Consider the following 15,187-nt stretch of genomic DNA (forward strand, 5'->3'; position numbering starts at 1 on the left):
TTTGGTTAAAATATCAGTTCAGTGTATGACATTTAATATAAGCAATGTTCATTGTTCTACAAAAAAAAATCATTTCAGACTGATAGCCCTTCATTTAGGGGAAATTTCTTCATTTTTTATGCAAGTATTAATGACTGAAAAATGCAATACATTAAAATGATTATAAAATCAAAGGTGACCCTGCGGAAGAGACAGAGCATGGTGTTCGATATCCTGGCAAGGGCCCAGTGCTTCACTAAGGGAACATGGAGGAAGTAGGTGTAACAAGGGCTGTGCAGAGGCATGGCACGTCATCTAAAGAGACAGCAGGGCAGGAAGGACCCCGGACTTCACTCAAAACACCACAGGACGTGAGGGCGCCGACACTTTACCTGAAGGGACCATCTGGGGCGCAGGAGTCTGGTGCTCCAACTGGAGAAACCAAGTGACAGGCAGGGTTGGAGCGACGTTAAGGAACAATTTGGTGGGCATGACCCCAGCTTTTCGTTCAGGTATTGTGGGATGGGTAGGGGCTCAGCTCTTTGGTTAGAGATAATGAGACTGGTAGGGTCCCAACTTCTCCAAGGCGCCATTTGGTAGGACCGGCCCAGCTATTTGCTCAATGATCATGGGATATGGAGCACCCATTTTTTATCTCATAAAAACAACATTCGGTAGGAGGGCCGAGCTCTTTACTCAGAGATCATAGAATAGGCAGGGGTCCAGGTCTTTTCTTAGAGCTGGACCCCTAGCTATCCCGTGATATCTGTCCTAAAAGCTGTGGATAGCTAGGAGCCCAGCTCTTTCCTAAAAGCCATGGATAACTCGGGGGTCCAGGATAGCAGGGGTGGGGGGGGGGCAGCTCTATGCTAGTGGCCATGGATAGCTGGGTGTTCAGCTCTTTCCTAAAAGCCATGGATAACTCGGGGGTCCAGCTCTATACTTCAGGCCATGGATAACAAGGGGGGGAGCCAGCTCTATGCTAGAGGCCATGGTTAGCAAAGTGGGGGTTTGTGGAGCCAGCTCTATGCTAGAGGCCATGGATAGCAAAGAGGGGGGGAGCAAGCTCTATGCTAGAGGCCATGGATAACAAGGGGGGGAGCCAGCTCTATGCTAGAGGCCATGGTTAGCAAAGTGGGGGTTTGTGGAGCCAGCTCTATGCTAGAGGCCATGGATAGCAAAGTGGGGGTTTGTGGAGCCAGCTCTATGCTAGAGGCCATGGATAGCAAAGGGGGGGGGGAGCCAGCTCTATGCTAGAGGCCATGGATAGCAAGGGTGGGGAGCCAGCTCCATGCTAGAGGCCATGGATAGCAAAGTGGGGGTTTGTGGAGCCAGCTCTATGCTAGAGGCCATGGATAGCAAAGTGGGGGTTTGTGGAGCCAGCTCTATGCTAGAGGCCATGGATAGCAAATGGGGGGGGGGAAGCCAGCTCTATGCTAGAGGCCATGGATAGCAAAGTGGGGGTTTGTGGAGCCAGCTCTATGCTAGAGGCCATGGATAGCAAATGGGGGGGGGGGGTGGAAGCCAGCTCTATGCTAGAGGCCATGGATAGCAAAGTGGGGGTTTGTGGAGCCAGCTCTCTGCTAGAGGCCATGGATAGCAAAGTGGGGGTTTGTGGAGCCAGCTCTATGCTAGAGGCCATGGATAGCAAAGTGGGGGTTTGTGGAGCCATCTCTCTGCTAGAGGCCATGGATAGCAAGGGGGGGGGGCAGCTCTATGCTAGAGGCCATGGATAGCAAGGGGGGGGGGAGCCAGCTCTATGCTAGAGGCCATGGATAGCAAAGTGGGGGTTTGTGGAGTCAGCTCTATGCTAGAGGTCATGGATAGCAAAGTGGGGGTTTGTGGAGCCAGCTCTATGCTAGAGGCCATGGATAGCAATGGGGGGGGGGAGCCAGCTCTACACTAGAGGCCATGGATAGCAAAGTGGGGGTTTGTGGAGTCAGCTCTATGCTAGAGGTCATGGATAGCAAAGTGGGGGTTTGTGGAGCCAGCTCTCTGCTAGAGGCCATGGATAGCAAGGGGGGGGGGGAGCCAGCTCTATGCTAGAGACCATGGATAGCAAAGTGGGGGTTTGTGGAGCCAGCTCTATGCTAGAGGCCATGGATAGCAAAGGGGGGGGGGAGCCAGCTCTATGCTAGAGGCCATGGATAGCAAGGGGGGGAGCCAGCTCTATGCTAGAGGCCATGGATAGCAAAGTGGGGGTTTGTGGAGCCAGCTCTATGCTAGAGGCCATGGATAGCAAGGGGGGGGGAGCAAGCTCTATGCTAGAGGCCATGGATAGCAAAGTGGGGGTTTGTGGAGCCAGCTCTATGCTAGAGGCCATGGATAGCAAAGTGGGGGTTTGTGGAGCCAGCTCTATGCTAGAGGCCATGGATAGCAAAGGGGGGGGGGAGCCAGCTCTATGCTAGAGGCCATGGATAGCAAGGGGGGGAGCCAGCTCTATGCTAGAGGCCATGGATAGCAAAGTGGGGGTTTGTGGAGCCAGCTCTATGCTAGAGGCCATGGATAGCAAAGAGGGGGGGGGGAGCAAGCTCTATGCTAGAGGCCATGGATAGCAAGGGGGGGAGCCAGCTCTATGCTAGAGGCCATGGATAGCAAAGTGGGGGTTTGTGGAGCCAGCTCTATGCTAGAGGCCATGGATAGCAAAGTGGGGGTTTGTGGAGTCAGCTCTATGCTAGAGGCCATGGATAGCAAGGGGGGGGGGCAGCTCTATGCTAGAGGCCATGGATAGCAAGGGGGGGAGCCAGCTCTATGCTAGAGGCCATGGATAGCAAAGTGGGGTTTGTGGAGCCAGCTCTATGCTAGAGGCCATGGATAGCAAAGGGGGGGGGGGGCAGCTCTATGCTAGAGGCCATGGATAGCAAGGGGGGGGGGGGGAGCCAGCTCTATGCTAGAGGCCATGGATAGCAAAGTGGGGGTTTGTGGAGCCAGCTCTATGCTAGAGGCCATGGATAGCAAAGTGGGGGTTTGTGGAGCCAGCTCTATGCTAGAGGCCATGGATAGCAAGGGGGGGGGGGAAGCCAGCTCTATGCTAGAGGCCATGGATAGCAAAGTGGGGGTTTGTGGAGCCAGCTCTATGCTAGAGGCCATGGATAGCAAAGTGGGGGTTTGTGGAGCCAGCTCTATGCTAGAGGCCATGGATAGCAAGGGGGTTTGTGGAGCCAGCTCTATGCTAGAGGCCATGGATAGCAAGGGGGGGGGAGCCAGCTCTATGCTAGAGGCCATGGATAGCAAAGTGGGGGTTTGTGGAGCCAGCTCTATGCTAGAGGCCATGGATAGCAAAGGGGGGGGAGCCAGCTCTATGCTAGAGGCCATGGATAGCAAGGGGGGGAGCCAGCTCTCTGCTAGAGGCCATGGATAGCAAAGTGGGGGCTGGTGGAGCCAGCTCTATGCTAGAGGCCATGGATAGCAAAGTGGGGGCTTGTGGAGCCAGCTCTATGCTAGAGGCCATGGATAGCAAAGTGGGGGTTTGTGGAGCCAGCTCTATGCTAGAGGCCATGGATAGCAAAGGGGGGGGGGGAGCCAGCTCTATGCTAGAGGCCATGGATAGCAAGGGGGGGGAGCCAGCTCTATGCTAGAGGCCATGGATAGCAAAGTGGGGGTTTGTGGAGCCAGCTCTATGCTAGAGGCCATGGATAGCAAAGTGGGGGGGGGGGTTGGGGGGGAGCCAGCTCTATGCTAGAGGCCATGGGTAGCTGGGTATCCAGCTCTTTACTACAGGCCATGGATAGACCAGGGAAGGGGGTAGCTCCAGGTCTTTGCTAAAGGCCATTGATCGCTGGGGTCAAAGTCTTTCCTAAAACCCATGGACAGCTTAGGTGTCCAGCTCTTTACTAGAGGCTACGGATAGGTGAGGGCCCCGTTCTTCACCCAACGATCCTGTGCCATCTCGCAGCCCAGGAGTTCACAGAGATCCTGAGAGAGGAACCGAGCTCTTTCCAGGCCAGGTTCTTCACTTCGAGACCATGGGATAGGATGAAGACCAGGGCAACTCAAAGCACCAGGAAGGGGCAGGTCTTGGTTTCGAAATCATGCGTTGGGTAGGGGCCCTACACTTTGAATAAGCATTACTGGGTACGAAAGGGCCGGACGGACTGGATAGGCAGTGGCCGCGCCCTGCGCTTAAAGAGACATGGGTAGGCTAGTGGTTGGAAGACGTGCCTCGCTCACACAAAGAGCGGTGCCGTATTCTCCATCCGAGAGGAGGGCTCCTAGAGTAACAGAACCCGCTCGCATCACAGCAAAGTGCCATTCTGAAATTACTCACAGCACTGATGCACACACTGCAAACCAACAGAAAAAACAGATACCAAGAAAATTATGAAATAGTATTTTTTTACTTGCCAAAACCAAAAAAACAAGTGTCAATCACCAGAAACTACCCCAGCAGCGCCTTCGGGCAGTGCTGCCGACCCGCTCGGCTGGACATGGCTTCCTGCGTGGACAAGTGAAGAGATGTTTGCCTACACACAGAAATAACGCAAACATGCAGCAATACAACAAATGCCCCCCGCAAAACTCAGCTTGCTTCATCGTTCAAAATAGCTTTAAAAATAAGGGTGCGTGAGTAGGAAGCGTGAGCAGGAGTGCGAGTGCATCGGGATCCAAGGCGTCGATGAGCCCCGTCGCGGACAAACCAGTTCAGGTCACACGGACCATCCCGTGAGGCTGGAGAGGGCGCTGGCCACATCCTCATTCTTCCTTCTTGTCTTTTGGACCATCCACCACTGCCTGTTTGCAAAGAGAAAAAGACATCCATGAGGTGATGGCGTCCAGAGAAGAGTCCATCGTAATTAAACGTATTGAGGCAGAAAGGCGCAGAGCGCTGGAACGTCAATCCTGCTCAAGGACACGACGTGCCCTGCAAGCAAACATGCTGGGAAGAAGCCGCGCTGGAAGAGAAGCAAGGGGACCGGTGCTTCGCCAGTGGCACATCCAAGAAGGGTGCAATGGCCTCCTGTGAATGCCACTCAAACACCAAGGTATGAACCAGCCCCTGCCTATCTAATAGCTTCCTAACTTGGGGGGTTAATAAACATTATCTATTCATGAACATGGCACAGTGGGCATTTAGAGGCTCACCAAGGGGGAAGCTACATGCATCGGTTCTTTATCGAATATATAGTTGAGTAGGCAACTCTCAAGAGCACTTCTGTGCACTCCTTATCAGCACCCTAGAGATGCCGCCCACGCATAAACCCTGCCTTTGTTCATTCCTGCTGGTGAAGTGGGACTCTGAAGGCTTGGTCAATAACATTTCCCAGGAAGAGAGGGCTGAAGGAACGTGGCCTGAAACTACAAGTCCCAAACCTCCCTGTGCCATCCTTCAGACCCAGGCTACAGAGTGGCAAGGGAGGTCTCTACTCTGCCAGGAGGCAAGGTGCCTCCTTATTGAAGCTCCGCTTCAAGGTGCTGCAGGCGCTACACCCGCTATCACACAAGGCCACCACAATTGCCGGGCTCTCATTTATGACATTTCACCTACAGACTGGTTGAAGATCTACAAGGTGAGCTTTAGATCAGTCCCTGGATCAGGATTGGTTGTCCACCTTCATTTGATTACTTGTTAGGTCGAATCCCACCCAACAGCACAGCTGTCTGGTTTGCTAAAAACATCTTGGGGACCTTATGAAAGCTTCGCTGGGACTACATTCCTCTCACTGCTTACAATTGGCTTTGCGTTTTGTAACTTACAGTGGCTTGCTTTCTATTTGCTGGCTCTATTTGTTTTAGGCTGTCCAGCTTAACCCCTTCAGCGCTGATGACAAAGCCAGCTCGGCATGGGCGTTACCTGCGCTACGCGGATGACGAGCTGGCTTTGTCACAAACCGCGCATTTTTGAAATTCCAGCGCACAGCGGGAAAAATCGGTAGAGGTTAAGGTAGCCGCTCCTGCAGAGCACAGCCCGTTTACCTGGCTCCTATTTTTTCACGAGCCATCACCTTCTGTAAACGTGTTTGCATTTTGGTTTTAGCACCTCACATTTCATGTGCATTCAAAAACGGAGGCCTAATGTCAGCACTGGTCTTCCAAGGGAGCTTGGTGTTTACTTTTCTTTCTCGGACTTTAAAGTGAGAGAATTTATGTGACAAATTTGCTGGGGTTGTGAATGAAAAGGCTTTTTTGTAACACAACAAACTCAAGATGTCTGCAAATGAACTGTGCAGCTTTCAGAATTAGGAAAGCAGAAATGAAGCACATGATTTGAGATTCTGAAGTGTGGAGGAAGGATTAGGTTACTTACCCTGTATGCATCTGTTCTTGGCATGCCGAGCTAAATATTTTAATGCAAGCAAAACACACTCGGTGATGCCATTCCCACATATCATTTGTGCGCTGTACAGTTTGATCAGTATAACTGTATGTCTGTGCAAATGTAATTATCATTTTAATTGAAAATGTGTCTGTAATGGCAGTGCAATACCACACCATGCATACTCTATGCTACGGCAAACCACTGCACAACACTCTTGGCACTCTATTCCATGACACTTTATTCCACTCTACGTTACACCAGTCCACAACTCTATACTTCACCCTGTGCAACGCCCTCTATGCCACTTTACTCCACTCTACGAGACACCACTCTGCTCTAAATACTCTACGACACTTCTCCACTCTAGGTCACTCCACTCTACAACAATCTATTTCACTCTACGCCACTCCACAACCCTCTACTGCCTTCACAACACACTGTCACTCCACTGGATGTCACTCCTCTATGCCACAAACTTTTAGCCATGCTAAAAAGCAGCCACACTAGTGTACACCATGGCTAAAACACTTTGGCAAAGACAATACCTCTTGTATAGGCAAGATCTATTGCTTTCCTAATGCTTGTTAATAGATAAGGTAACAAGAATACAACAGCCATACCCACTGCAGGCGCCACTGCAGGCGCCACTGCAGGCGCCACTGCAGGCGCCACTGCAGGTGCACCAAGGGCTTCCTTTGGAAGGTGGGCACCAACCCCAGCTGCACTTGTGTGTAATTCCACCCCAGATCTTGTCAATCACAGTTTAACCAAGAAATAGAGGTGGTGTGCACAGAGACCTGCCATTCACTGCTCACTCGGATGTACCTGGAGAGAAGTAGCGTTCTTTTATTGAAAGTAAACGAGAACGTCTGCTGCATCAACTGAGAATGCAATGAAAAAATTACGATTTGGCTTATTTCAGTTCTGAAGACACCAACACCCTGAAGAACGAAAACCTGCAGGAGGCAGTGTGGCAAGAATGCAAGCATAGCTGTTTACAAGCCTACTGCGGGGGTGGGCGGGCGAAAGGTAGCATTTCACAGATGCCTGTGGCTATTACACACATCTGGGTACCAGGAAAAAGCCAGGGCAGAATCAGCACTCAATGAATCAATCATGCAACAGCTGATTCCATGACGAGCAGGAATCCTTTAGCCAGCAGAGCACGGTGGTCTGTTCAGACTCAACTCACTCCCAGGAGGAGCTCCGTAGGCGCAGGGACAGGAGGTCACCGCTGCTTGGGGCCGAACAATGCAGGACGGCTACACATTACAACTCGGATATGAGTTATAATGGAAAATCATGAAGGGGGTTGGAGAAGCGAGAATGTACATGGAATTAAAGTCCAATGGAGACATTTGGAAAGGAGGTTTTCTAAAGAGGGGAGAACATTTGTGAATGGGAAAACAAGTTCAGGATGTCAAGTTTTGGGTAGGGCAATGAAGAAAGTAAACCCAGTTTAACATGCAGTACGTTGGGAAACTAACAATACGTCTAGGGGAGTCCGCCAACGCATCATTCTAAAGAGGTTTAGTCTGGCAGCCATGTTTAATAGGCTGAGTTAAGATGGCTGAGTGAGTCTGGCTGCAGAGTTATGGATAGTCTGCAGCCTTCTGGTGAGTTTTTGGCGGGAAACATCCTTTACAACAAAACTTTTACCACGCAGTACCTTTACAACGCAGGTATTACAACGCAAGTCGTTGCGCTGGAGGGCGCTGTAGGATAGGGAATAGTTTAATTTACTATCCAAAACCTTCCCTACTATCCACGGGGACTGGAGTTGGAATAGTAAATTAAACTATTCACTATCCAGCGCCCCCCAACGCAAGTCGTTGCAACGACTTATGTTATGTTATCTTATGTAAAAATTCTTATAGAGCGCACGTACACCAAACGGTTTCTTGGCGCTATAGGCAAAAGGGAGACAGATAGGGAGAGGTGAGAACGGGGATGTTGGACAGGCCACGTGTAAGGCTTGCTCCCTCCCCGCACGACCAGGCCCGAGCCCCGCTCCTCAGGCGTTACACGCAACAACAACCCGTTTCCCGTCTCCTATAGGGCCCCTGCCCCTGAACATCTCCACATCGTGGGCACGATTCCCTACCGGCCCTCTCGCCCGGCCTGGGCGCCATCTTGGACACGGCACCACGAGGCCGCGTGGCCTCCGATCAACCCTAACCCTGGGCCTGGCCAGGCCCCGACATCCCGGCACCACCATCCACCCAGGAGGTGAGCGGACTACTTGGCAGGTCAATGGGAGAAAGAGGTGTCGATGGCTCTCCCCCGCCAGGTGCCGATCGCCCCCAGCTCCCCCAGGCGCTGGCTCCACCCCCCTGCTGGGTGTCTGGACTCCCTCATCCCGGACCTCCCGACCTCCCAGTGCGAGGGTCCGGACATCAAAGGGCGCCAGACCTATAACTGGCGCAGCTCCAGAGCAGGAAGGCAGTTGTATCCTGGAGTCGAGAGACGCAGTGAAGAACTCATCCTTGACGGACTGCTGGCGCTGCCGTAGCCCTGCCTTGCGAACTACCGATCTGCCTGCTGGCGCTGCCGCGGCTCTCTGCACCCATCTTCATCGGGACCTGCTGGCTCCGCCGCGGACCGTCACTACCTTCAACCATCCCGGGACCTGCTGGTTCCGCCGCGGCCCGATCATCTAGAACGCCGAGCTCGGGGATTGTGAGCTAATTCATCTACCACCACATCCCCCAGAGTGGTAACGAGACTGTCCCGCTACCCCCTTACCCAACCAAGAGACTAGAATAGAGGGGACCCCGGAGTCCAGACCTCCTTGTACCACCTCACCGTACTTAAAGAATTGCTTATAAAGTAACGTTGAACCTTATCCTTGTGTGGTGTACGTCAGTGGGGGGGAAGTTATTTGTCTGTACGATTACTGGAGACGGATCTCCCCGGAGACCTCTCCCCTTATCCTCGGCCGACCCTCCCGGTCCGTCTAACATTGGTGGCCAGCGACGGGATCCGAATCAACGCGTAATCGTACAGAGAGTAGCTCACCCCACGACAAAACCACAATGTCAACCAAAGAAAGCGGATCCACCGAAAAATTCCAGATGGAGAAATTGGAAGAATACAGCCATCGTGAGTTGAAACAATTCTGCATTGAACTAGGTATCACTACCACCGGTCTGAATACTAAAGACGATTTCAAGCACGCCATTGAGTCATGGGCAGAAACCGGGGCCGTCAGACCCCCGGACCAAAATCTCGCAACAGCAGAGAAAGACACCACGGCTCCCGAGGAGCGAAGAACGGGTCTCTCGCAAGAGGAGATCCAAGAACGAGAAAGAAACCGACTACATGAGCTAGAGATGGCCCGGCTCAAAATGGATGGCGAACTCAAATTAGCCGAACAAAAACTAAATCTGGAACATCTGCGGCTCCGAGAAGAACGGGAAGAGAAACAGAGACAAAGAGAGCTTGAAGAGAAGAGACTGGCGTACGAACACGAACGCAAACTAGCTGAGATAGACTTACGCAAGCAGAACAAAGAATTAGGAGTGCCCGAGCAACCGCGCCCCCCGGGGGTGACAGAAAGGAAGGTACACATCCCCAAGGATGTCGTTCGAGAATATTTCCGAGAGGACGACATACAGCAATGGTTCAAGGCCTACGAGATCGCTATGACCTCCCACCGGATCGATCGAAGCGACTGGGGAGCCGGTCTATGGGGGAGGTTCGTCAATGAGGGCCGCGATGCCCTGCTACAGCTCCCCGACCATCTGATGACCTCCTATGACCACATGAAAGCTACCCTCCTCACCCGCTATGGGCTCACACCCGAAATGTACCGCCAGAGGTTCCGAAACTGCACTCGGATCCCGGGCACAACTTGGGTGGAATACGTGAACTATTTCAGCCGGGCCTTCGAGGGGTGGATCAAGGGAAGCAACGTAACGACTTACGAGCAACTCTTCAATCTCATGGTATGGGAGCATCTATCGAACAACTGCTTCGTCGAGCTCAGGCAGCACCTCCTCGACAGTAAATTAACTGATCCACGACAGCTTGCCGTCGAGGCTGACCGGTGGGAAATTACCCGAGTGGGCCGAACTGGGCCCCATGAACAGAACCGGAACAACCACGGTCAGCACCGTCCCCGAGGAGGAGGAGGGGGCCAGGGACGAGGGAGAGACAACGCCCCGGCCGCTCCCGCTACCAGCACCCCACCCCCGGCCAACCGGGGCAACACCCCGGCGCGGCCGGGATACAGAGCCAATGTCACGTGTCACCGATGCCAGCGAGTCGGCCACTACGCCAACGACCCGAATTGTCCACAGAGCCAGACTCCGAGACCCCGCCAGATGGCTGCCGCCGCCCTGGGGGAAGAACAAATCTACGAAGAACATGAGGAATGTGAGCAAGAACGCCAGGAATGGGAACCAGCCGCCATGGTTCTAGCGTGCCTAGGGGGAAGCGACATGGTCCCGCGGGTCCCCCTACCCGCCAACACCCGGAAGTACAGTCAATGGGTGAACATTAATGGACGCCGGGCCGAAGCCCTACGTGACACCGGGGCCAGTGTAACGGCCGTCCGATGTCACCTGGTGACCCCAGAACAGATTCTGCCGAACGTCCTCTGCCCTGTCCGTTCAGCCGACAATTCGGAGAGTCTATGTCGGATGGCTTGCGTCCCCTTCGAGTGGGGAGGAGTCTCCGGCATGTTGGAAGTGACGGTCCGAGATGATGCCCCCGTAGACTGTCTCCTGGGAAATGATCTTGAGAGTTCCCCGTGGGCCGCCGGAGAGAGCACCTAGGGATGTTGGGCATCCCGGATTGGGCGTGCGTAACCACCCGGTCCATGGCTGCCCGTGCCATCCCCCGACCCGAAGAACCTGAATGGCCGGCACCTCCTCCCCCGGTCGCTCCAGACACCGACCGTGCCGTCACCCCAGAACAAACTCCCGAGGGGCTCGTTCAGCCTCAGGACCTTCCCGGCCTGGATCAGTGGCGTCAGGAGGGGGGGCCCACCCAAGAACAGTTTCGCCACGAGCAGAAGACCTGTCCCTCCCTCGAGGGACTCCGCCAACAAGCCCTCGCCCAGAGTGCAGGGGATACCTCCGGAACCCATTGGGTCTATTGGGACAATGACCTGTTGTACAGCGAACAGAGAATCGCAGAGTTAGGGGCCAGTCGAGTACTAGTGGTGCCCCTCCGCTTTAGAGACTTCTTGCTAAACCTGGCCCACGATGTCTCCCTGGCTGGCCACCTGGGTCAGGATAAAACCTACAGTCGCCTGGTGACCCACTTTTTCTGGCCCAAGATGAGGAACGACGTACTCCAACACTGCCGATCTTGCCCCACGTGCCAGGCCAGCGGGAAGAGCGGCCGCAAGCTTAAAGCACCTCTGCAACCTTTTCCAGTGGTCACCACTCCGTTCGAGAGGGTGGGGATAGACATTGTGGGACCCCTGGACCCCCGTACAGCACAAGGACATCGGTTCATCCTAGTACTGGTGGACCACGCCACCCGCTACCCCGAGGCTGTTCCCCTGCGAACTGTGACAGCCCCGGTAGTCGGCCGGGCCTTGATGGGGATCTTCTCCCGGGTGGGCTTCCCCCGAGAAGTCGTCAGCGACCGGGGCACAAACTTTATTTCAAAATACATGAAGTCCCTCTGGCAACAGTGTGGGGTCACCTACCGATTCACGACCCCCTATCACCCTCAAGGAAACGGACTGGTTGAGCGGTTCAACCGCACGCTCAAAGGGATGATTGGGGGGTTGGAAGAGCCCCTCCGTCGCCAGTGGGATGTGCTACTACCGTGCCTTCTCTTTGCCTACCGAGAAGTCCCACAAAAGTCCCTCGGCTTCAGCCCGTTCGAACTCTTGTATGGGCACCCGGTGCGGGGGCCGCTCAGCCTAGTCAAAGAGGGCTGGGAAATGCCCCCTCTAAAGAACCCTCCAGATGTTTTCAAGTACCTCCTAACCCTCCGCAACCAGACCAGACGGTTCAGAGAGATGGCAAAAGCAAACCTGGAGGCCAGTCAGGAGGACATGAAAAGGTGGTACGATCAGAATGCATCCTCCATCGAATTTGAACCCGGCCAACAAGTGTGGGTAATGTCTCCCACCGAACCATGCGCCCTGCAAGACAAATGGACGGGGCCCTTCAAAGTAATCGAGCGCAAGAGCCCTGTCACCTATCTCATCGATATGGAATCTTCACGAAACCCTCTCCGGGTCCTCCACGCTAATAGACTTATACCTCACTTTGTACGCTCAGAGCTCAGCCTCTTGATGGCAACCGACAATGGAACCGAGGAGGACTCCGAACCCCTCCCTGACCTCCTACGGTCTCGGGAGAAGGACGGCTCCGTGGACGGGGTCCGACTCTCGGAGGCCCTCACCCTGGAACAGCGCCAAGGCTGCCGAGACCTCCTGCTGCAGTTCGCCACCCTGTTCTCCCTCACCCCAGGGGTCACCCCCTGGTGCTTACACGACGTGGACACTGGAGACAGTCCCCCTGTCCGCCATCGGGCCTACCGCGTACCAGATCGGGTACGGGCCTGCATCCAAGAGGAGGTGGCCAAGATGCTCACGCTCGGGGTCATCGAGCCCTCAGACAGCCCCTGGGCCAGCCCAGTGGTACTGGTCCCCAAAGCGGCCGCCCCCGGCGCCACGCCGGAGCTTCGGTTCTGCGTCGACTACCGGGGCTTGAATGCGGTCACCAGAACAGACGCACACCCCATCCCCCGAGCAGATGAACTAATCGACCGCATGGGAGCTGCCCGCTACCTCAGCATCTTCGACCTGACAGCGGGCTACTGGCAGATCGGTCTCACACCCCGGGCCCAAGAACGATCTGCATTCTCCACCCCTGATGGCCACTATCACTTCAAGGTCATGCCATTCGGCATGAAGAATGACCCAGCAACATTTCAGCGGCTAGTGAACCAGGTCCTGGCAGGACTCGAAGAATTCAGCGCCGCCTACCTGGACGATATCGCTGTGTACAGCCGCCACTGGTCCGACCACCTCCACCACCTCCGAGAGGTGCTACAGGCCCTCCAACGAGCTGGCCTCACGATCAAGGCCAGCAAATGCCAAATTGGCCAGGGGTCCGTGACCTATCTCGGGCACCAGGTGGGAAGCGGTCTGGTGGCCCCTTTGCAACTCAAGATCGCTGCCATCCAGTCGTGGCAGCCCCCCATTACCCAGACCGAGGTCCGCGCCTTCTTGGGACTCACAGGCTACTACCGGCGGTTCGTGAGGGACTATGGCAGCATTGTAGGGCCCCTCACGGAACTCACATCCAAAAACCAACCCAAGAAGGTCAACTGGACCCCAGACTGTCAAGCGGCCTTCGAGAAGCTGAAGGCCGCCATGTGCTCCGCCCCGGTGCTCCAGACCCCCGACTACAGTCGGGAATTTATCGTCCAAACAGATGCCTCCGACCATGGCGTTGGGGCAGTCCTTTCCCAGCTGAACCCCGAAGGACTTGACCAGCCAGTGGCTTTCATCAGCAGACGACTCCTGGCCCGAGAACAACGCTGGAGCACCATCGAGAGGGAGGCCTTCGCCGTGGTGTGGGCCCTCAAAAAGCTCCGGCCTTATCTCTTCGGCACCCACTTCCGGGTCCAGACCGATCATCGACCCCTGCAATGGCTAATGCAGATGCGGGGGGAAAACCCGAAACTACTACGTTGGTCCATCTCCCTGCAGGGGATGGACTTCACTGTGGAACATCGACCCGGGCAAGACCACGCCAACGCAGATGGCCTGTCACGCTTTTTCCGCCTCGACGAGGAGAGTCCCCAAGAGGATGGGTGACTCTCCCCGCCTTCAGCTGGGGGGGACGCATGTTGGACAGGCCACGTGTAAGGCTTGCTCCCTCCCCGCACGACCAGGCCCGAGCCCCGCTCCTCAGGCGTTACACGCAACAACAACCCGTTTCCCGTCTCCTATAGGGCCCCTGCCCCTGAACATCTCCACATCGTGGGCCCGATTCCCTACCGGCCCTCTCGCCCGGCCTGGGCGCCATCTTGGACACGGCACCACGAGGCCGCGTGGCCTCCGATCAACCCTAACCCTGGGCCTGGCCAGGCCCCGACATCCCGGCACCACCATCCACCCAGGAGGTGAGCGGACTACTTGGCAGGTCAATGGGAGAAAGAGGTGTCGATGGCTCTCCCCCGCCAGGTGCCGATCGCCCCCAGCTCCCCCAGGCGCTGGCTCCACCCCCCTGCTGGGTGTCTGGACTCCCTCATCCCGGACCTCCCGACCTCCCAGTGCGAGGGTCCGGACATCAAAGGGCGCCAGACCTATAACTGGCGCAGCTCCAGAGCAGGAAGGCAGTTGTATCCTGGAGTCGAGAGACGCAGTGAAGAACTCATCCTTGACGGACTGCTGGCGCTGCCGTAGCCCTGCCTTGCGAACTACCGATCTGCCTGCTGGCGCTGCCGCGGCTCTCTGCACCCATCTTCATCGGGACCTGCTGGCTCCGCCGCGGACCGTCACTACCTTCAACCATCCCGGGACCTGCTGGCTCCGCCGCGGCCCGATCATCTAGAACGCCGAGCTCGGGGATTGTGAGCTAATTCATCTACCACCACATCCCCCAGAGTGGTAACGAGACTGTCCCGCTACCCCCCTTACCCAACCAAGAGACTAGAATAGAGGGGACCCCGGAGTCCAGACCTCCTTGTACCACCTCACCGTACTTAAAGAATTGCTTATAAAGTAACGTTGAACCTTATCCTTGTGTGGTGTACGTCAGTGGGGGGGAAGTTATTTGTCTGTACGATTACTGGAGACGGATCTCCCCGGAGACCTCTCCCCTTATCCTCGGCCGACCCTCCCGGTCCGTCTAACAGGGGAGAAAAAAAAAAAGGGACGGGGGCAGAAGGAAGAACAAGTTATGTGCTTTACAGAACAAGTAGGTTTTCAGGAGAGACCTGTAGTGGGGGTAATAGGTGGTGAGCCTAAACTCT

The 15,187-nt window shown here is 55.1% G+C and overlaps 1 protein-coding gene across 4 annotated transcripts in view; it reads right to left on the reverse strand.

The window, feature by feature from the left end:
- Window positions 1-4,297: 4,297 nt before the first annotated feature.
- BCAP31 (B cell receptor associated protein 31) overlaps window positions 4,298-15,187 on the reverse strand; it is a 197,334-nt gene continuing 186,444 nt past the window's right edge. For all 4 annotated transcript variants that reach the window (XM_078664576.1, XM_078664575.1, XM_078664577.1 and 1 more), the window contains exon 8: window positions 4,298-4,710. In XM_078664576.1, coding sequence (XP_078520702.1) covers window positions 4,672-4,710 — 39 coding nt within the window. In that variant the 3' untranslated portion in view covers window positions 4,298-4,671. The remainder of the gene's footprint in view (window positions 4,711-15,187) is intronic.

This window comes from Lissotriton helveticus, chromosome 10 (genome assembly GCF_964261635.1).
Source record: "Lissotriton helveticus chromosome 10, aLisHel1.1, whole genome shotgun sequence".
Classification (NCBI taxonomy): Eukaryota; Metazoa; Chordata; class Amphibia; order Caudata; family Salamandridae; genus Lissotriton; species Lissotriton helveticus.